This window comes from Panthera tigris, chromosome D3 (genome assembly GCF_018350195.1).
Source record: "Panthera tigris isolate Pti1 chromosome D3, P.tigris_Pti1_mat1.1, whole genome shotgun sequence".
Lineage (NCBI taxonomy): Eukaryota > Metazoa > Chordata > Mammalia > Carnivora > Felidae > Panthera > Panthera tigris.
In genome coordinates, this window is record NC_056671.1 from 32,707,662 (window position 1) to 32,730,695 (window position 23,034).

Genomic DNA, 23,034 nt, shown 5'->3' on the forward strand with positions numbered 1-23,034 from the left:
GTCAAAGAACCAAATCTAAGTTGCAAATGGATAACCGAGGTAGGAAATGGCTCCTTTAAGCTCTTTTGCCATCTTGAGCAAGAACTCAATGTGTCAAATCAAGATTGATAAACCAGATAAACTGAGAATAGTAATTTACATGAAAACAATTCTCTCATTTATAAAATTGTTAGTGAGCTCTCATTCTGCTTTTGTGTTCGATTTGCTTTTTTGCTGTTTGCATACTTGTATCTCCCCCTCTCCCTCCCTCCCCCTCCCCCAGCCCTTCACAGTTTGGTTTTGGTGCCTTTTTTAAAATTTTTCTGGTGATTGTCTATAGAGTTCAGTACTGTGTATAGCCGAGTCAGGAGTCTGCTCTGTCAGATATCCTGGGACTCTCTGGACTTTGGCTTTTCTCTTGAAATGAGGGCAGAATATCATGTAGGGCAGATAGAACACTACATTGTCCCCCAACATGACTCCCAGTGTATACATCCTGTTGAATCTTCCCTTTGAGTGAAGGTGGGACCTACGAATGTGGCAGACTACCACTCCTGTGAGTAGGGTGTGATATATTGTAATAGTGAAGTGTAAAGGTATTTAAGGTCCCTAACAAATTGACATTAAGTCAATCAAAAGAGAGATTATTTTAGGTGGGCCTGGTTTATCATGGGACTCCTTTAGGTCTAGAGAAGAAACAGAAGAAGTCAGATAGATTTGAATCAACAGCAGCAGATGCCCTCTGGTTGGCCTTGAAGAAGCAACTGCCATGCTATGGGAAGTGCCACGGGGCAGGCACAGCGGGAGGTCCTGGGAGCTGAGAGCTTAGTCCTATAATCACATGGAGCTGAATTCTCCCAGCAACCATGAACTGGAGGAAGACTCGAAGCAGAATGTTGTAGACTGCTCAGTTTGTGGTAACTTGTTACCCAGCTATAGAAAGCAAATACACAAAAGTCCTTCTGCTGAATGTCAGGATTCATACTGTCTCTCCCCTCAGCTTCGTCTCTATCTCACAGCACAATCCCTAGAATAATCTGTGAAAATTTAGCCCCTAGGAACAGAAAGTCTCAGTGCATGTCTGTTGCATTGCATGGGTGAACGAAGGCAAGAATGCAAATAGCTGGATACTCTGGAGTTTCTGCTTCATGTGTTTCACTTTTCTCCAAGGTGTTCATGCACAGGATGCAGGTAAATATTTTTCTATAGGGCAATTATGGTTAAAGTGCCAGAATGATTGCTCAACTATGTCCCTGAGGCTGTCTGGTCCTGGACTTTTGTTTGTTGGGAATTTTTTGATTACTGATTCAATTTCTTTGCTGGTAATTGATCTATTCACATTTTCACTTTCTTCCTGATTTACTTTTGGGAGTGTATATGCTTCTAGGAATTTACCTATTTCTTCTAGGTTGTCCAAGTTGTTGGCATATAATTTATCATAATGTTCTTTTATAATCCTTTGTATTTCTGTGATGTCAGTTGTTATTTCTCCTCTTTCATTCCTGATTTTATTTGAGTCTTCTTTTCTTTCTTTCTTTCTTTCTTTCTTTCTTTCTTTCTTTCTTTCTTTCTTTCTGAGTCTGGTTAAAGGTTATCAATTTGTTGATCTTTTCAAAGAAGCAGCTCCTGGTTTCATCTGTTCTATTGTTCTATGTGGAACAATCTGTCCTATTGTTTTTTAGTTTCTGCTAACTTTCTGTTCTAATCTATTATTTCCTTCCTTCTACTGGTTTTGTTTTTGTTTTTCTTCTTTTTCTAGCCCTGCTAGATACAAGGTTAGGTTGTTTGAGATTTTTCTTGCTTCTTGAGGTAGGTCTGCATTGCTATAATCTTCTCTCTTAAAAAGCTTTTGCTGCAGCCCAAAGATTTTGGACCATCGTGTTTTCGTTTTCATTTGTCTCCATATATTGTTTGATTTCTTTTATTTCTTGGTTGACTCATTCATTGTTTAATAGCATGTTATTTAGCCTCCATATATTTGTGGTCTTTCCACATTTTTTCTTGTGGTCAATTTCTAGTTTCATAGCATTGTGCCTGGAAAAGATGCATGGTATGACTTCAATCTTTTTGAATTTGTTAAGACTTGTTTTGTGACTTAACATGTGATCTATTCTGGAGAATGTATCATGTGTTCTTGAAAAGAATGTGTTATCTGCTGTTTTAGGATGGGATGTTCTGAATATATCTGTTAGATCCATCTGGTCCATTGTGTCATTCAATGCCACTGTTTCCTTGTTGATTTTGTGTTTGGATAATCTATCCATTGATGTAAGTGGGGTATTAAATTCTGGTACTATTGTATTACTATCAATTACTTCCTTTATGTTTGTTACTAGCTGATTTATGTATTTGGTTGCTTCCACGTTGAGAGCATAAATACTTATAATTATTACATCTTCTTGTTGAACTGTTCTCTTTATGATTATATAGTGTCCTTCTTTGTCTCTTGTTACAGTCTTTGTTTTAAAGTCTATTTTGTCTGATAATAAGTATTGCTACCCTGGCTTTCTTGTCACTTCCATTTGTATGATAAATGCTTTTCCATCCCTTCACATATTAATTATACTTTTAATGATACTTTTTAAAAGGACATATCATATAATTCTTTTTCAAATTAAAATGCATCATAATAATTTTGTTAAGTCGGATTCTGTTATGCTTCAGGTATAAATGAAGTACTTTTATTTTTTTAAGTTTATTTATTTTGAGAAGGAGACAGAGAGAGAGGATGAGCAGAGGAGGGGCAGAGAGAGAAGGAGAGAGAATCCCAAGCAGACTCTGTACTGTCAATGCATGGCGCCCGACATGGGGCTCAGTCTCACAACTGTGAGCTGATCATTCTCGTTGAGGATGACCTTGTCCCTTACCCCCTGCCATCTTTCCTGCTTCTTGCCCAGAAGAGCTCTCTTAACCCAGAGAACACAGGACAGTCACAAAACCGTGGCCTCTGGTTGGAAGTGACCATAGAGTCCCTCCCTGTGGAAGCTTTAGCTACAGGGGTGAGACCCACCTGGCTGCCACCTGAACCCAGCTGTCCCAAGGCTGCACCCCACACACGTACCCCATGGGGCCCATCCTCATCCATAGACCAGACCCAGAGGTACCCCATGACAATTATTCCCTGTGTACTTTCCCTAATCCTGCTTCCCTAAGGTAAGTCCCCGAGCCCTTCTGCTCGCTCTACACTCCTGCCTACCTCATACCATTCGCCACCTTGTCCATGGGGGTCCCAAATCATGGCACTGAAGAAAAACACCCAGCTGCCAAATAACACCAGACACCTTGGCACATCTGTCCTACCCGTATGTCCCGGGCCTGCCTCTGCAGCCTCCACTTCAGCCACCCTCTCCTCAGGCCCCAACACTCCCCTCAGATGCTTCCAAGATCATGACTTGAGGCAAAATTAAGAGTCAGATGCTTAACTGACTGAGCCACCTGTGCACCCCATGAAGTACTTTTAAAATGTATTTCATAGTTAGGTCTATGTTTTTTGGACTTAGCAACATTACAAAAAATTTTAACCATACACAAGAGTGGAGAGAAATATAATGAATGCTTATATTGGTTTTCTATTGCTGCTGTAACAAATCACTATGAATTTAGTGACTTAAGGCTACACAAACTTGTTATTGTTCTGTAGGTCAGTGGTCCAAATGAAGTCTCACTGGGCTAATCAAGGTGGTTCTGTGAACGAATCCATTTCCTTGCCTTTTACAGCTTCTAGGGGGCTACGTGCCCACATTCCTTGGCTTGTGGCCCCTTCCTTCCTCCATCTTCAACATCACTAACAGCAGGTGGAGTCCTTGTTAGGCTGCATCTCTCTGACGGTCTGCTACGCACTGAATGTTTGTGTCCCTCCAAAATTCACATGTTGAAATCCTAATGACCATGGTGATGGTGTTTAGAGGTGAGGCTTTGGGGAGGTGTCCGGTCCTGAGGGTGGAGGCTTCATGAATGGGATCAGTGTTCTTATAGAAGAGACTTCCTGGGGCTCCCTCACCCCTTCTACCATGTGAGGGCACAGTGAGAAGGTGCCAGTGATGAACCAGGAAGGTGGCTCCCAATTTTCAGCAACCATACTGGTACCTCAGTCTTATATTTCCAGCATCCACAAGTTTGAGAAATACATTTGTGTTGTTGATAAGCCACTCAGTATTTTGTGTTTTGTTATAGGACTGACACACTCCTGTGTTACCTCCCCTAACTGACACAGCTGTCCTTCCATAGGGAAGGACCCACTGATTAGACTGGATAACCCAGGCGAACTTCTCACCTCAGAGTCCTTAACCTTAATCACACTTGCAAAGTCCCTTTTCCCATGCAAGGTAACATAGTCACAGGTCCGGAGATTGGGATGTGAAAGTCTCTGGGGGGCCATTGTTCTTCTACCCACTATGCCATGCACCCCTCTTCTTGCTTCAACATTACCAACATTTTGCCAATGTTGTTTCTTCTCCTACTTCCGTTTGTTTTTTAATTTCCTGCAATATTAAAGCAAATTCCAGAAATCTTATAATTTGGCTGTACTTTAGTTTCTCTAACCTTAAAAAAAAAATTAACCACAATAGCATTATCACAGCAAAATCACCAACAATTCTTTGCACATCCATTCCACGTACAAGTTTCCCAATCTTTAATTCTTTTTTTTGAAAGCTAGTTTGTCCTAATTCTGACCCAAACAAGACCCACATACTTGCCTTTGGCTCAATGTGTCTCTCAAGCCTGCTTTATAACAAATTTCCCTCCCCTCCTCTCTCCTTTTTTTTTTTTCCCCCCTGATGCTGTTTATTTGTTGAATAAAGAAGGTAGGCCATTTGGGCTGTAAAAATTCCACATTCTGGATCCAGGGAATTGCTTCCTGGTGGTGTCATTTAACCTGTTCGTTTGGTTCTATATTTCTTTAAGCTTGGAGTTAGTTATAGGCTTTACTGGATATATTTACTTTTTTTTTTCTAGTCAGTGAGAATACTTTAGAGATGATGCGTACTTCTGTTGCATCATGTCGGTGTGCATATGGTGGCAAGTTGTGATGGTAAAATTGTTAACCAGGAGGTATTTGAAAATATTACAATATTCAGGGGCAACTGGGTGGCTCAGTCGTTAAGGGTCCAACTTCGGCTCAGGTCATGATCTCGCAATTCGTGGGTTCCAGCCCCGCATCCGGCTCTGCGCTGACAGCTCAGAGCCTGGAGCCTGCTTCGAGTTCTGTGTCTCCCTCTCTCTCTCTCTCTGCCCCTCCTCTGCTCATACTCTGTCTCTCTCTCTCAAAAATAAATAAATGTTAACAAATTTTTTTAAAGAAAATATTACAATATTCTTAATCAATAATAATGTTTCCATTTACTGCTTACTTACCAGATAGCAGGCAGTTAGCTGGTTGCTTTCTTTTTTTTTTTTTCTTTTTTTTTTAATTTTTAACGTTTATTTATTTTTGAGACAGAGAGAGACACAGCACGAACGGGGGAGGGTCAGAGAGAGAGGGAGACACAGAAGCTGAAACAGGCTCCAGGCTCTGAGCTGTCAGCACAGAGCCCGACATGGGGCTCAAACTCACGGACCCGCGAGATCATGACCTGAGCTGAAGTCGGACACGTAACCGACTGAGCCACCCAGGCGCCCCTAGCTGGTTGCTTTCTATACGATTTCTATTGTATCTCTGCACATTAAGTATACTCAGTTAGCAAAAATATACTAGAATTCGTTGGTTGGGAGACCCTGTGTGTTATTGCTTCGAGCTTCAGTTTTACTTCTTGTAACGTGGGGTAATGGTTCTTGCTCTTAATTTACAAGCTTATTCTGAGGATTATTTGAAGTAATGGATGTGAAGGCCCTTTGAAAAGTAGACCATGCCATGCTACACTGTTATTAACATTAGTTTGAAAAGAAATGAAAACTAAGTCCCCAACAGTCGCTCTGAAGGCCTCATTTATTCATCACACACTCCCTGAAGGCACTTTGCCAGGCCCTGGAGAAGACGACGGTGAGGGAGACCCAGCGTGGGTCTCCGGAGCGCGGTCCAGCGGGGCAGGAGGAGGGAGCGAGCAATCACAGCGCCACCCATCGACGCCGCGCGGAGGTCCGGCGGCTCGGCTTCCCGCCGCAGGCAGCTCCCCGGCGCCCGGGGCGCGGAGCCCGCCTCGAGCCGCAGCCGTGCAGACCGGAAGCGAGACCGGGGCCGCCCCGACCCACGAGCGAGGCACCGGGGCCGCCGCAGGGCCGCCCTGACCCGCAACGGCCGGCGCACCCCTCCTCCCCTCACGGGCGCTCGGTGCGCCAAAGACTTCGTGGCCGCCGCGCGCCCCTCGCCTTCCCGGAGGTTGTTCTGGGGGTTCCAGGGAAGCTGCAGCACTAAGGACTCACGGGGAGAGAAAAGTCTAGAAGACATTAAGGAAGGCGCAAAGGACCGAGTCGTTGCGGAAGATGCGACCAAGTGTTGGGTTTTGCTTCTTTGCACCGACTGTTTAGGAACGCCGTGAGCCGCAGGGCCGAGGCGCTACCAGCTGGTCTGTCCGCACCGCCCGAAGAGTGCCGGGAGCCAGCGTTCCAGAATGCCGGCCCCGGGCGGGAGCGCGGCTGGGGGCGTGCCAGGGGCGGGGCTAGGGCGGGCCTCTCCATGGCGACTGTGCGTTTCCCCGCCCGCCCGAGGCCGGCGGGGCGGGGTTCCAGGGCCGACCGGGAACCCGCCGGGCCATCCGCGCGGAAACTGGAAGCTGGCGGGGATGGTCGGCAGGCTCCAGGACAGGTGAAGTGATGGGGGTCCGGCTTGCCCGGAAGCCTTTGCTTTCTGATCCGCCTCCCTTGTTGCTCTCCGCCCACAGCAAGCAAGATTTTCCAGGAATTCTTATGACCGTGTTATATAATATTTAGGCTTCTAGGTTAATTGCTATTTCTTGTTAACTGCAAACTGGAACCTCCTTGCCTTTTTAGCATTGCAAGTTAGCCTATTGAAAAAACGGTATTCTGGGAATTAGTCATTCTTTGCTGGCGAATCACGATTACTTAAGGCCCCTGTATTACATCGTAGGGGCCTCTCTCTAGTTTACCTATGTAGACTGACAAAAAAAATACGTCTTATTAAAAAATACCATTTAAGATGGAACATTTAACACGCAAATAGCCATTGATGACACTGTGGTAATATGCTTAAGATAATGGGCAAGTAAGAGAAAAAAACTACAGGTCAGTGCATGTTAAACATGTTTTAATGTTGTTTTTGGGTGGAGGGAATTTAGATATTTAATGATAGCTTTGAAGTTAAAAGTCAGTCAACGGATAAAATATTTTGTTCCCAGTTATGGATTGCAGCTACTGTTCTTATGTGTTGGGCAATGTAGAACAATGTTGCAATATGAACAATATAGAACAATGTTGTAATAATATAGAGCAATCTTAATATTTTATGCTATAATTTAAAAGAGCTATTCTAGAACAATAACATGTCAGTCATTTCTGTTTAGTGTGTGGTTTTCAGGTTATTTTTGTGTTGTAACGACCAATCAGCTTCCTTCTCCTTGTGCCACAGGGCAGCAGTCACTGCCCTCTGGGAATTGATGCATCTTCCACTTTAATTAAATAGCTAAACAAATGAAAGATTCTTCAGTAACACACACATTTTGTTTTATTTCAGGTAAAGGTGCTCTGATTTGGGGGAACACAAACCAACTTAGAGCCTTCATACCAGTCTCATCCACCAGTTGTATCCTTTAAAAGGTGAGAAGGTGACTTAGTGATATTCCCTTGAACACAGACTCCCAAGACTTCTTTTTAAATATAAAAGTAGTGGCTTTATGGGGTGCCTGGGTGGTTCAGTCGGTTAAGCGTCCCATTCAGCTCAGGTCATGATCTCGTGGTTTGTGGGTTTGAGCACTGCATCCGGCTCTGAGCTGCCAGCACAGATTCAGATTCGGAGCCTGCTTCAGATTCGGTTTTCCTCTCTCTCTCTGCCCGGCCCCTGCTTGCACTCTGTCTCTCTCAAAAACAGATAAACATTAAAAAAAATTTAAATATAAAAGTAGTGGATTTAGATCCAAAAGGAAGCCTTTGCTATAGGACATTGTTAGCTGTAGGGTCTTGTGTGTGTGTTTTGTGTTTGTGTGCTGCTTCCTTTTTAAAGAAAATTGTGGCAAAACCTGCATAACATAAAACTTAACCATTTTAACCGTTGTAAAGTGTACAGTTCGGTGATGTTTAGTACATTCACATTATTCTTCAACCATCACCACTATCCATTTCCAGAACTTTTTCTTTTTCCCAAATTGAACCCTGTAAATATTGACTGCTCATTTCCCCCCTCACCCACCCTGACCCCTGGCCACCACCATTTTACTTTGTCTCTATGAACTGTCTACTCTAGTCCCTTATGTAAGTGGAAGCATATAGTGTTTGTCATTCTGTGTCTGGCTTATTTCACTTAGTATAATGTCTTCAGGGTTCTCCGTGCTGTATCATGTATCAGAATATCATTACCTTAAATTAAAAAAAAATTAATTGTGGTAAAATATACATAAAATTTACTATCTTGCCAACTTTTCATAGACTTTTTTTTTTTAAAGAGCAGTTTTAGGTTCACAACAAAACTGAGCAGAAAGTAGAGAGTTCCCATATACCCCTGCCCCCACATAGCACAACCTCCCCCATTATCATCATTCTCCACTAGAGTCATACATCTGTTACAATTGATGAATCTACACTGACATATCAAAATCACCCAAAGTCTAGTTCACATTAAGTCTGCTCTTGGTGATGTACATCTAAGGGTTTTAACAATGTATAGTGATATTATATCCACATATTAAATATCCACGTATAAAAATATCCAAGAGTATTTTTACTGCCCTAAATATCCCCTGTTCCCCGCCTGTTCATCCCTCCCTTCCTTCCCCTAAGCTCCCTGGCAATCACTGATCTTTTATGGTATCCATAGTTTTGTCTTTTCCAGAATGTCATACAGAAAGAATCATATAGTATGTAGCCTTTTCAGATTGACATCTTTTGGTTAGTAATATGCATTGAAGGTTCCTGCATGCCTTTTCATGGCATGATAGCTAATTTCTTTTTCGCACTGAATAATATTCCATTGTGTGAATGTACCACAGTTTATTTATCCATTCACCTATTGAAGGGCATCTTGGTTGCTTCAGAGTTTTGGCAGTTAGGAAAACAGCTGCTGTAAATGTTTGTGTGCAGGTTTTTGTGTGGATGTAAGTTTTCAACTCATTTGGGTAAAATAACAAGCAGCACAATTGCTGGATCACAGGGTGAGAGTATGTTTAGTTTTGTAAGAAACTGCCGAACAGTCTTCCAAAGTAGCTGTGCCCTTGTGTATTCCCACTAATAATGAAGGAGATGGTCTATTACTCCACATCCTCGCCAGCATTTGGTGTGGCCAGTGTTGTGGATTTGGGTGACTCTAATTTGTGTGTGTGTCTAATAGGTGTGTATCTTGTTCTTGTTTTAATTTGCATTTCTTTAATGACCTATGATGTGGAGCTTTTCATATACTTATTTGCCATTATACTTCTTTGGTGAGCTGTCCTTGAAGGTCTTCGGCCCGTTTTAAATTTATTTTCAATTATTAATTTTTCATTTTCCCCCCAGCTATATTGAGATATAATTGACAAGTAAAATTGTACATATTTAAAATGTATGATGTGATGATTTGAGATACGTCCCTATAGTGAAGTGGTTATCACAGTCTACACAACCATCAACTAAAACATCCATCCAATCACATGGTTATTTTTGTTTGTGGTGTGTGATGAGAATGTGTAAGATCTATTGTCTTACTTTTGCCCACTTTCTAACTGGGCTCTTTTCTTTTCTTGTTTTTCTTTTCTCTTTTCTTTTTTCTTTTTTTAAACGTTTATTTATTTTTGAGACAGAGAGAGACAGAGCATGAATGGGGGAGGGTCAGAGAGAGGGAGACACAGAATCTGAAACAGGCTCCAGGCTCTGAGCTGTCAGCACAGAGCCTGACGCGGGGCTCGAACTCACGGACCGCGAGATTATGACCCGAGCCAAAGTTGGCCGCCTAACAGACTGAGCCACCCAGGCACCCCTGGGCTGTTTGTTTTCTTATTGAATTTTAGGAGTTCTTTGTATATGTTTGATAATAGTCCTTTATTAGAAGTGTGTTTTGTAAATATTTTCTTCCAGTCTGAGGCTTGTCTTCTGATGCTTCTGAATCTCTCTGTACTCCATTTTTAAGTGTATAGTTCAGTAGGGTTGACATTGTTGTCCAATCTTTAGTGCTTTTCCATCTTGCAAAACTGGATCTACACCCATGAAACAACAACTCCCCGTTTTCCCTTTTCCCAGCCCCTTGGTAACCCCCATTCTACTTTCTGTTTGTATGAATTTGATGACTCTAGTTACCTCTTATAAATGGAATCACATAGTATTTGTCTCTTTGTGACTGGCTCATTTCCCTTAGTATCATGTCCTCAAGATTCATTCATATTGTAGCATGTGTCAGGATTTCTTTCCTTTTAAAGGACTGAGGAATATTCCATTATATATATACATGTGCCACATTTTGTTTGTCCATTGATCAATTGACAGACATTTGGGTTGTTTCCACCTTTTGACTGTTGTGAATGATGCTGCTGTGTACATGGGTGTACAAATATGTGAGTCTCTGCTTTCAGTTCTTTTGAATGTTTACCTGGAAGTGAAATTGTTGGATCATGTAGCAGTTCCATTTTTAATTTTTTGAGGAACCACCACACTGTTTTTTATAGTGGCTGCACCATTTTACATTCCTACCAACAGTACACATGCATTGCAGTTTCTCCACATTCTCATCAATGCTTATTATTATTATTTTTTTTTTCATAATAACGATCTTGTTTCTCCCCCTCATCCTTTTCTGTTTTTTTTTTTTTTTTTTTTTTTTTTGCTGTTGTTTGCTTGTTTTTGAGCAACTTGCATGAGATCACATACTAGGAAATAATACAACTGGGATATAGACTTCCCCAGCTGCTGGATCATGCCATCCCCGGGGCTTAGGAGAGAACCCAGGAGCTACCAAGCAAGTACATGAAAGTCATGTACTTCCCTTTTAGAAAGAAAGCTCTTTTCTCCAAAAAGGCTCAGGGAAGATTACTTCCCTTCCATCAGAGGGCCACCCAAACTTTTCTTTGGAAGAGTTCCACACAGGGGCTGGTGAGGAAATATGTTCTGGCCACCTGTTTTGCCCATCTTTAAATTCCTGCTTGGCCCTTTGACCAGAGGGAACAGGTACATCTTCTTTAGCTGTTCCTCTTGTTCCTATGACTGGAGACTGTGAAGCATTTAAAGACCAGAAGAGTGATAATATATGTTTGTAATTCTAGAATGTTTGAGACAGTAAGCTTTAAATGGGGGTCGTTAACTCCGTGGATGTGTATCGAGCACTTACTGTTTGCAGGCACTATCCTGGGCACTGGCAGAGGCGGGATATGAAGACGGTGACTAGTGCAATGAGAAATGTATTTTATATCATGATCAGGACACACAGATCCGTGTACTGAAAAGTGGAAGCAAAAGTTTGGTGAAATAAACTTTATGGTGCCTTGCCTTGACTCTGTACAGTGCAGGCTAATTTTTTCTATTCTGTTTTCTTCTATCTAATTTTTTAAAACTCTGGTCACAAACCGCCAAACTGATTTCATGAACCAGAGATGGGTTTCTTTTGGCTTTTTGAAAAATTCTGGGTTGGGAGATGTTACCGATGCCATCGTGTGTGATGTCAGGAATACGGAGTGTGTCGGTGGTAGAAATCAAAATCTCCAGATTCCGCACTTTAGTTTTTACCAGGGCCCTCTGGGACCTTTAATATCAAGTGTAGCTCTCTTAGAGACAAGTCGGGAGGGGTCCTGAGGGGAGTGCATCTGCCTTTTGATCCCAGCCAGACTGAACATTGTTGGGAGGCCTGTATAGTTTTCCCGCTGTGTCGCGATCGGCGCGACAAACACCGAGGTCAGGGTCCTGAGGGTAGGGGAATGCAAGAAAAAAGAGAGAAGAGAAAGTTTGGGAACAGGAGGGTCCCCTGGGCTGATGGCCCAAGTGACGGCTTTATTGTTGCTGTACACAATCTTTTATATCCAGACTCTTATGGGTCAGGCCATTCTAAGAATAAACAGGTTTCACATAATCGCTGCCAACCAAAACATTTAGTTCTGTTTCTTGTGCATTTTCTAGACGGGTCACAACAAGACCTTGTTGATAAGATTGCTAGCAAAACACAATTCCCATGTTTGTTTCTATCTGACTCGGGGTAGAAAAAGGGAGGTAGCATTACTGCCAACACCTGCAGACCACAGGCTTCAGGAATTAACTTTCTCAGCCTTGACAAGGCTTTCGTATGCCCTTGAGAGTGGGGGAATGGGAGGGGGAACCACCGGGTTGGCTTGAGTCAACAGGGAACGTTGCTCGACCTGGTCTCAGCCTGGCGCCGGGGCCCGGCCTCCCACATGAATGGGAGGGGGAACCACCGGGTTGGCTTGAGTCAACAGGGAACATTGCTCGACCTGGTCTCAGCCTGGCACCGGGGCCCGGCCCCCCACACCACTGGGATATCATTCACCGAGTTTAATAAAACTGACAAATTGACCTTGGGGGGTGAAAACACGAACATTTCAGTAATTTTGCGTTTTGAACCCAAATCTGCTACATGCAAAGGAAAGCGTCTCATTTGGACAGAATTCTTCATCACTTAACCACAAGCACTTAACACGCAGAGAATATCCTCTTTATTGAAACCCCTCATAGCTTAGTTTTACATCTAGTGATATAAGATGGATAAAAATCTTTTCCCCTCATGTATTCACTGAGGAGGCAGGAAGAGCTGGCCATATCTGGGCCTGGGTGGAGCACTCCACAGTGTTCTGATAAAGGACCAGACCCTCCTTCCATTTTGTCTTAGAAAGAACACAGTTTCTCTCCGTTAGCCTGTAAAAGCCTGGATGTGGAAGATATAGTAGCATTTAGTTATTCAGGCTGTGTGGCTGTGGAGATTTTAAATCATTGGCCTACATATTATGGTTGTGTTGCATCCACACGACTCCTGAAACAGAATGCTACGGGCACCAGTGACAGTCACAACAAAGTTTATTACAATGAGAGGCAAGGCCGATCGGGACCAACACTCTTGATAAGAGTGCGGCCCCGAACAGCCGGGGGACAGAGTTTTTATAACCAATCACATCGTTTTATCATCACCTGGGAACAAAACAAAGAAACAGGTTCCAGATGAGTTAACAGTTGCCTAATGAGGTGTTTACTTTAGACTTTCTGCCTCTAAGTTGCAACCAGTGGATCTCCTTGACCCTGCCTCTGATGCTCTTTTCTTTGAACTTTTGTTTCCTTAATTGGTGAAGCCTAATTTACAAGGGTATGAGGCGTAGTTTACCAGAGCAAAGCAAGGCTGTTATCTCTTAACCTTCAGTGTCAACACAAAGCTGTTATTTTTCAAGCTAAGCATTAGCCCTACACTACAATTTAACCCTTACAGTTGAGATAAAATTTCAAGTTTACTTCTAGTAAGGGAAGGGTATGGGGATTTTGGATGTCAAGCATTAGAAAGTCCAACTCAGTAAATGAGTGGGGAAGACAGCCGAAGATGGCCACAGCTTCTAGATTCTAATTTCTGGCCTTTATTCTCCACTGGGCTTCATTCTCCCTAATCTGATTATGGCCATTTGAATTGAGTTCCCTTGCCTTGAGCCTGTTGAAATTCATCAGATTGTAAGGTTTACTGTCTAGTCTAATCCTGATATACCTGCTTCATTTAAAAAAAAATTTGTGAACATTATTTCTGTCAATCTCCATGACATCAGTGGAGGCAAGTGCTGTGACCCCCATGATGAGGCTCAGAAAGGGTAAGTGGCTTGCCCAAGGTCACATGTAGCAGAGCTGAGCAGTAGGTGGAGTTTTGTCCAATTCATCGTAGCTACTCTCTCTGCTGGTGGGTATTCATAACGTAGGAGAAAATACTGGAAGAGGAATAAGTGGCTGCTGATTCCCTATAGAGCTCTTCGGTTTTCCTGTTTCCTACCAAGAAAGGTAGGCTCAGTTGTCCCATGTCTGCTCCAGGGGTGGAGTGTCCTTTGCTCCCAATGACTGGTGGTCAGCATGCTTTTTTTCACAGGTCAGCTGCATCAGAAAACGAGGACGCAGAGCTGTCCCTGGGGTTGGCTTAAGTGCAAGTTAGCTTGAACCCAAGGAGGAGGTCACTTTATACCCATCTGGAAGCAGCCATAAGGTAGGAGTGGCATCTCATTACGTAATGTGCACCTGGCATGGGGGCCTTGCTGTGTCAGTTCTAGGGAGAGATTGGATCCCTTCCCCACCCCATCAGCCCTAAAAATTACTGTATTCATTTCAGGAGGTAAAAGGGGATATGCTTTGACCATAACATTGAAGACCACATTGGAGATACTACTTGGATGAGTAACACGATGAGTTTGGATAGAGAAGGAGAAGTAGTTTCCCAAGATTTGAGCAAAAGGAATTTTTGATTTAAGGATTTGGTGTCAGAGGTTGTCAAATAATGGTTTTCACTCTGGTGAGGAGTTCTATTTCTTAAAAGTGATCACACTATACTGGAGAGCTGATTGACATGATGTTAGGGTTTTCTCAAGAAAGTATGGAACAGTACCAGCCAGCTTGCTCTCCCTCTTTGCCTTTCCTTTTTTTTCCCTCCTACCCTCCCTCTCGCCTTCCCTCCCTCTCTCCTTCCTTTCCTCCCTTCCTCCTTCCCTCCCTCCCTTCCTTCATTCTGAGTCTTCTGGCTGAATGGCTCTGTGTGGAGTATCTTTTATTTCTTTGTGGAAAAAAGAACACAGACGCTTGAGGGAAGGGCAGGGGCTCCCCCAACCTTTTGTTGCCACGTGGCCTTCCTTAAGCTGAGGAATTGTTCCCTGCCTTTGCTGCAGTCAGCCTGGAGGCAGGGGCCAGGCTGAGCCTCAGCAGGATCCAGTGGGAACCTGGGAACCGGGTCGGGGAGAGCCAGCGCCACCTGTGAGTGCAAACCTGTGGCTTGTCTCTGTGGGTCCTGTTCTGCTCCCTTGGTCCAGGGAAGCTGACAGACTGCAGCTTTGTGTCCCCTCGGCTCCTGGCCCCCACTCTCTGCTGCACTCCGAGGGCAGGGTGGGCCTGCGGTGCTCCAGGCCACCCATCTTCCTTTGCTGTGTTCCTGGATCTTAGCTATCACCACCGAAACCAGCTTCTCTGATGAAAGGAGGTGGGTGTAGAGAAACAATTAGAAAGTTGTCATTCTGGTTTTTACCTCGGGAACTTGGAGCCTATAAAGAGCAAAGCTTTGCATGTTAAGAGAATTCTGAGGCTAACTCCAGAAGGCTGGCATTCCTTCCTCTCAACTTGTCCTCTGCGGCGTGAGGAGACATTAAAGTTTTAGGAAGTTTCAGCCGCTGTTTTTAGGATTTCAGGAGATCCTTCCACCTTTTGAAAGAAAATGAGACATTAAGACCAAATGGTTGCTTCAGACATATTTGATTGAATCAAAACAAAGGAAATTGGATGGTATTAAGAAATACATTCATTGTTCCTTAGAGTCTTTGTCTCTCTCTTATGAGCATCACCCAAACAAAATCCATACCCTTAGTTGTTACTGGCAGCAATTGTACCTCCTTCTGGAGTTTGCTGATAAGTGGATGACAGCAGGAGTCCTTGCTTTCTCCTCACCTGCATCAGATTAAGCACCAGCCTTATGGGCTGGAGCCTTATGGGGTGGCTGCACCCCCCGAGTTGCCCAGAACTGCCCTGTTTTTTTATTATTGTTAGTGCCACCTTTCACTCTCAGAGGAGTCCCCAGTTAGAAGATAAAGTATGGTGATTTTAGTTATGTGGCACAGGGGTTCAACCTTAGAGAAAACAGAGGGGGCGAGGAGGTTCTAAGTACAAGGACAAGGTATGGCACATGGTCACGGTGGTCAGACCGGCTTGACAAAGATACTATGGATGTTCTGAGTAGAGTTCCAGGAAGAGCATTTGAGCCCAGGTTACATGCACAGCTGCTTTTGACCTCTCTGTCTGAAAGGATGCATTTAAAATCTGGCATTCGAGTCCTGTTCCCTCTTTAATCAAATACTTCCCAGTAAGAATGCCACTCGAGAGCAGGTGGAAGAAAGTGAAGCCTTGGGCACAGAGCCATTCATTCCCCTCCTATCCTCTCATTTCTTCTTTTCTGAAAAGCCATAGATGGGAGTGAGGGCTTCGTAGTCCAGCAGACCATTGTCACAGCTCCATTTGGAGAAGCGTGAAGTGTATCCATCATCTTTCAGTTTCTGAAGGCACTTTCAATTCTGGGGTTATGTTTTGAACCTTTGGTAATGGCTCAAAATACATGTTTACCCCCACTTATTTTTCTTTAGGTAATTTTTATGTTTACCCCCACTTAGTTTTCTTTAATCTTACCCTGTAGGTAAGATTAAAAAAAAGTCCTGTATCTCAATGGGTATATAGAACTCTGCTGTGCAGTAAGCGAGGGCCTTTTATAGGGACTTGGGCTTACAGGCAAACATGAACAGCTCTGGAAACGGAATTTTGCAGACATTGTTGTAGACCCTCCAGGAATGAGACTGTTCGTGACCGCTTGTCTGTCAACCATATGAAGGTTCCTGCATTCATCTTAGAACATCATTTCCCCAGAAAGGGCTTTTCTGTATATATTAGCTCAGTGAGCATCTGTGGTCAATGTCTCTCATAGCCCCCACCCACTCTGAGACTTCTGGAGTTTTTCCCATATCTGAGTTCTCTGCAGCCACCAGGTCACTACCCTTTAAGATCCTCATCCTTTTTTTTTTTTTTCTTTTTTTTAATGTTTATTTATTTATTTTTGAGAGAGAGAGAGAGAGAGATAGAGCGCACGTGCGCACACACACAAGCAAGGGAGGGGCAAAGAGAGAGGGAGGCACAGGATCCGAAGCAGGCTCCAGGCTCCGAGCTGTCAGCACAGAGCCTGACACGGGGCTTGAACCCATGAACTGTGCGATCATAACCTGAGCCAAAGTTGGATGCTTAACTGACTGAGCCACCTAGGCGCCCCTAAGATCCTCATCTTGAGCATAAGATGAAGAACTTTAGTAGCATTCCACTTTTTCTTTTTTTTAAGTGGACTTCACTCCCCTCCCATTGCAAGGTTCAACTCACAACTGTGACACAAAGACCTGAGCTGAAATCAAGAGTTAGACGCTTAACTGAGTGAGCCACCAAGGTGCACCGCTCCCTGACCCTACCCTCCCCACCAACATGCCACTTTTTAAAGCCCATTTCAGGTCGTCCATGTACCAGCCTTTCTCTTCATATGTGTCAAAAGTAAATGCTTTTTTTTTTTTTTTAAATAGGATGCAAAGTTCATTTATGATTCCAAAAATCCATAAACATTTTAAAGTTTCCCATAGAGAAACCATGGCACATAAATGTCTTCTGACAGAAGGCCATCCAGAATTTTAAGGCCAATTTGCAAGTGAAAACCCATGTTTGTGAAACATATAATCCGAATGCATCATTGACAGATGTGTGCTCTGTGAGGCTCCGGCCTCCGAGCCTAGAGTGGAATGGATTGCTCGGATCCCTGAAGCACATTGTCTGTGAATATTCACTTCTTTTGTGGAAAAGCAGTGTGGAAAAGTGATGAATTCATACCAGAGGCAACGCAATGCAGGGGGCTTCTGGCCTGTTGATTTGTAAGGTCCAGGAAGGGCAGTGAATCCTTTTGGGGTTCAAGTTACTCTTACTTAATATTTGTTGACTTTCCCTATTATGTGTCCTACCTTAACATTGTCTGGACAGATTGTTATTTAATGATTTCCAAAGTGGTAGTAAAACTTTTTCTAGCGGGAAGATCATTCTTCTAGCATAATCTGACATAGTATTCTTGTACAAGTATTGGACACTTCATGTATTTGGCAATATAGGTAGGATTCTGGAACTCATTAGTTCTTAAAAGAACGAGATAGTGTGTGTGGCATTATTACGGAACGTAATCCAATCATTTCTCTTTTCCCTGTAGGTACATGGCTAAGCCCTGGACACCTGCCGCACCTTATGCAGGATTCCACAGTCCCCCCTGGTGAATTCTTGATGGATTTCACTCCTGATTGCTGGCAATTCCTGGGCAGGAGAGATGGCCCTGATCAGGCTGGGGTTTGGAAGGCAGCATCTTTGTCTGTTAAGGAGGAGGAGTTTCTTGCTGTCGAAACTCATAGCCGTTGTCTTTGCTGCGCTTCTATTCTGCGAATTTTTAATCTATTACTTAGTGATCTTTCGATGCGATTGGCCTGAGGTGAAAACTCCAGCCCACAACAGTGGACAAGAGACTCTGAAAGCCATGTTTTTGGCTGATACTCACTTGCTTGGGGAAATACGAGGCCATTGGCTAGACAAATTACGAAGGTAGGAGCTACAGTCAGAAATCTTTCTGATTCTGAATCTTTCTGGTAGAGAGTCTCTCTCCATAGGTCAAGGTACTCATTAGTTATTTTCTTCTCAAAGAAGGACACATGGGACATTGGACTTTTCCTTAAACATACCATTTGCTGAGCATCTGTTATTTAGAAGGACCCAGAATTTGGAAAGCAGGTCTGGGTTTGAGTCTTGTGACTTTGGACGGGTTACTAGGGCTCCTCCAAGCCTGTCTCTGCCTCCTTGTTAGTAACAGAGACCTTATGGGCTGTATGAGGAAAATGCCCACAGTAAGGTCCAGCACATGGGTATGGCCGGTCAAGGTAGGTTTCCCTTTTCTCCTGGGCATGGGGAGAAACAGAGCTGGGTTGGTGGTCCTCTCTTGCAGGCAATGGTGTGTAGTTTATGATTTTATTTTTTTTAGTTATTTTTTATTTTTTTAATGTTTATTCTTGAGAAAGAGAGCATGAGCAGTGGAGGGACAGAGAGAGAGGGAGAGACAGAATCTGAAGCAGACTCCCAGCTCCAAGCTATCAGCACAGAGCCTGATGTAGGGCTCAGACTCATGAATTGTGAGATCATGACCTGAGCTGAAGTCAGACACTTAACTGACTGAGCCACCCAGGCGCCCCAATGGTGTGTAGTTTTGAGCCTACTTGAGCAGATATGTGGCTTTCACCCTGGGGAGAGGATCAGGTCCTGTCTATCCCACTTAGACCTGCCTAGCATAATCCATCTGCTTTCCCATCAGAAGACTTTTTAAAAAATTTAACTGTGATACAGTACACATAACATAAAAGTTACCATCGTAAACAATTTTAAGTGTACATTTCAGTGACATCAAGTACATTCATATTGTTGTGCAACCATCACTGCCAGCCGTCTCTGGAACTTTTTCATCTTCCCAGGCTGAAACTTGGTCCTCATGAAATACTGACCCCTCCTTCCCCCTCCACCCCAGCCCCTGCAGCCACCATTCTACCTTCTCTCTCTATGGATGTCTCCACCCTAGGTTCCTCATATAAATGGAGTCATATAGTATTTGTCCTTTTGTGTCTGGCTTATTTCACTTAGCATGATGTCTTCAGGGTTCATCCATGTTGTGCATGTGTCAGAATTTCCTTCCCTTTTAAGGCTACATAATATCCGTTGTATATGTAGACCACATTTTGTTTCTCCATTCACCTGTTGATGGATGCTTCCACTTTTGGCCATTGTGAAGAATGCCCACCGAAAGGCGACTGATGGGGCTTTCTACCCCAGGGCATCAGAGCTCTCTTCTTGTTCTTGGTGACGCACTACGCTGCCCCCTTTTCCTCATCATGACTGCATTTGTGCAGGTCTTTAACCTTTACTATCAGGAATATCCATGAGCACTTCGGATATGGAGGAACCTTACGTTGGGGGTGGGGAGGGGGTGAGATGTGTAATGTCCTTAGAGGTGAGTGACAAAGGCGAGACAAAAGAAGGAAAGATGGATGGGGCCTTCCTTCTTTACTCAGAGTTTTAAACCAAAGGAGGCATGAGATAGAGAAGGGCCAGGGTGAGATTTCCTTGGGCTTCATTTGGGTTTTACCAGTTGAGCTTTCTTCCCTGCCCTCCTGCTGCTGCTGTTTCTAGGTGCTTTCTTCTCCAGGGTGACTAACATTCAATCAAGAAAAACTGAGAAATGAATTTTGGGAGGTATCTTGAGTGAAGGGGTGCACCACGCAGCAGTTTACATGGGGCCTGGCCAGTCTTCTCTGACCCCAAATTACCTTCCCCTATTTATGTGCCCCGGGATGTCACAGTCCCCTTGGGTAGAGGAAAAACAGCCAGGAGGATGCCTTAAAAAGGAGGAAGAATTGGAATCCTGAGGAATAGGACACAGGTCATAGTTGGTCAGGGAGAGGGGAGGGTGGGTCGAGAAAGCACTAACATGTTTGAACACCTATTGTGTGTTGGTGCTGTGCTGGGCACTTTACAAATGCTATCTCATGTAGGGGCGCCTGGGTGGTTCAGTCAGTTAAGCATCTGACTTCAGCTCAGGTCATGATCTCACAGTTCGTGAGTTTGAGTCCTGTGTCGGGTCCTGTGCTGACAACTCAGAACCTGGAGCCTGCTTCGGATTCTGTCTCCCTCTCTCTCTGCCTCTCCCCTGCTCGCACTCTCTCTTTCTCTAAAATAAATAATAAAACACTAAAAAAAACACCAAACCCCAAAACAAAAAACAGATGCTATCTCATTTAATCCCATAACTGTCTTATGAGAGACATAGGTTTTATTATTACTGTTTACTAATGAAGAATAGAAATCAGAGAGAGTAGGCAGCATCCTCAAGGCCACACAAGTGGTTAATGGGTGCAGCTGGAGTGCCTGTCAGGTTCTAGATCCCCAGCTCTTTTCATTTACTTGTCTTACCAATGGGATGATTTCTTGGATGTCGGAAGTCTCTAGGATTTACAGTTTTGGTATTAGCTAGTCTGATTCTCTCATTATCTCCTCCCAATTCTGAAGGCACGTAGGAAGTTGAGGTCCCTTCAAGAAGACAGTGAAACTTAAGCCAGATGCTATCATCTCCTTGGTGTGGTGCAAAATCAGTCTATGCGAGGCATCTTTGGAAGCTGCGTTGAGCCCTCCCTGACCTCCCGGGCTGTCATGAGGGATGGCTTCTGGGGCACAGTGTGTGTGGGGCCTGATCTGTGGGTGTCACATAGGGGGAAGTCAGCCTTTAAGACGTGTGGGCGGGGCAGTCCGACTCCCTGGGGGCTGTTGTTCCCCACATTTCATCAGATATGGACTCTGACCCTTCCAAGCATGGATGGGAAGCAGGGGTGGGGCCATGAAGGAGAATGGGACCATTCAGTTTCCTTTTTTAATTTTTATTCTTAAATATTTATTTGAGAGAGACAGCACGCATGCGCAAGTGTGAGCAAGTGCGGGAGGAGCAGAGAGAGGAGAGAGAACCCCAAGGAGGCACCACGCTGTCAGCGCAGAGCCCAATGCAAGGCTTGAACCCACGAACTGTGAGGTCATGACCTGAGCCAAAATCAGAAGTCAGACGTTTGACCAACTGAGCCACGCAGGCGACCCTCAGCTCACTTTTTAAATGGCCCATAAGACAGATCTGGGCTCTCCTAAGAAACAGACTGATGCTGTGCTTTTTCCTGTTGGCCTCAAGGGAGTGGCAAATGGAGAGAGCCTTCCAGACAGCTCTGTGGTGGTTGCAGCCAGAAGTCGTCTTCATCCTAGGGGACATCTTTGATGAAGGGAAGTGGAGCTCCCCCCAGGTAGGACCCTATGATCCGGGCATCCTCATCCCATCCTGCTTTCAGGGTGCAGCACAGGCAGCCCAGAAAATCCATGAAGCAGTATCAGTGAGAGTTGGAAGTTTTGCTTACTACCAATATTAAAAATGTATCGTCTATCTTGAAGGTCATTAGGGTCTGTACCTTGAGTTAAACTAATCTTAGACAGTTGATCCTTGAACAATGCCAGGTTAGGGGTGCTGACCTTGTGTAGTCAAATATCTGTGGATAAGTTTTGCTTCTCCTCAAACTTAGCTACTAATGTCCCACTATTGACCGGAAGCCTTACTGTTAACATAATTAGCACATATTTTTTTATGTTACATGTATTCTATACTGTATTCTCTCAATAAAGTAAGCTAAGAGAAGAAAATGTTATGAAGAAAATCTTAAGGAAGAGAAAATACATTTATAGTATGGTCCTGTCTTTATATCTCTATATATAGTATATATACACAGTATATATAATATATATATATTATATATATATTATATATATATAGTATGGTCCTGTCTATATCCACATATGGGTCGACCCACACAGTTCAAACTCTTCTTGTTCAAATATCAATGGTATTTGTTTATGTAGGAAATAGGTAGTTTAGTCAGACCTTACTTTGTTGGAATGTGTATTCCCATGATCCTCTCAGAAAGGGAAAAAGAGGCAAGGTGGGTGCAAAGTTGCTTTTCAGCAGAATTACAGAATGCATATGGAAATATAATTTGACTTAATGCTCTTTTATTTAACCACGAAATTATGAGAACTGTGCTATAAAAGTTACTTGCTACTCTCCTTTTTCTTTCTTCTGAGGGAGAGGTGCAGAAGGGGCCTTGGGGGCCTGGTGTGAGGCTACTGTGCCTGTAGGGGTCTCCATCTGGGTAGTGAGGTGGCATAAGCCTTTCCATCACCAAAGAGAAAGGCTGTTCTCACCCTAGCTGTCAAAATATTTGGCTTATTATATTCCTGGAATTAATGGAAAAAAAGAAAAAAGCTGTTTTGCTGCTTAGTTGAAAATGTTTAGTCACAAATGGTTTTTAGAAGGGATTTTGGAGGGTGGGATATTTTTAAAAAATCCATTGGCATTTCCCAGGATAACCCAAAAGGCATACAAAGAAGGTCTTGGTCCAGATCTGATAGAAACCCACTATTTATAAGGTTGCCTTGTTCGTTAGAATCTAGTCTGTAATTAGATATAAGGTAATGGAAATACTATATGCAACAAATAACTAGTTATAAAATGAGGTTGGATATACATGTTGCTTTTGCATGTTGGATATGCGACAAAAAACTAGTTATAAAATGAGGTTGATGTACATGTTGCTTTTGCTTAATTTTGAAAATTAAGGGCAGCATTTTATGTTT

At 43.5% G+C, this 23,034-nt stretch overlaps 1 protein-coding gene across 19 annotated transcripts in view; it reads left to right on the forward strand.

Moving 5' to 3' along the window:
• MPPE1 (metallophosphoesterase 1) overlaps positions 1-23,034 on the forward strand; it is a 56,929-nt gene that overhangs the window by 25,887 nt on the left and 8,008 nt on the right. For 14 of the 19 annotated variants that reach the window (XM_042961328.1, XM_042961331.1, XM_042961334.1 and 11 more), the window contains 4 exons: positions 7,607-7,689; positions 14,108-14,221; positions 17,993-18,375; positions 21,545-21,653. In XM_042961328.1, coding sequence (XP_042817262.1) covers positions 18,107-18,375; positions 21,545-21,653 — 378 coding nt within the window. In that variant the 5' untranslated portion in view covers positions 7,607-7,689; positions 14,108-14,221; positions 17,993-18,106. Of the gene's footprint in view, positions 1-764; positions 1,171-1,768; positions 1,789-2,217; positions 2,248-6,647; positions 6,722-7,606; positions 7,690-14,107; positions 14,222-17,992; positions 18,376-21,544; positions 21,654-23,034 lie in introns of those variants that run through there. The other 5 variants (XM_015539171.2, XM_015539173.2, XM_015539172.2 and 2 more) reach the window with 5 other exon arrangements.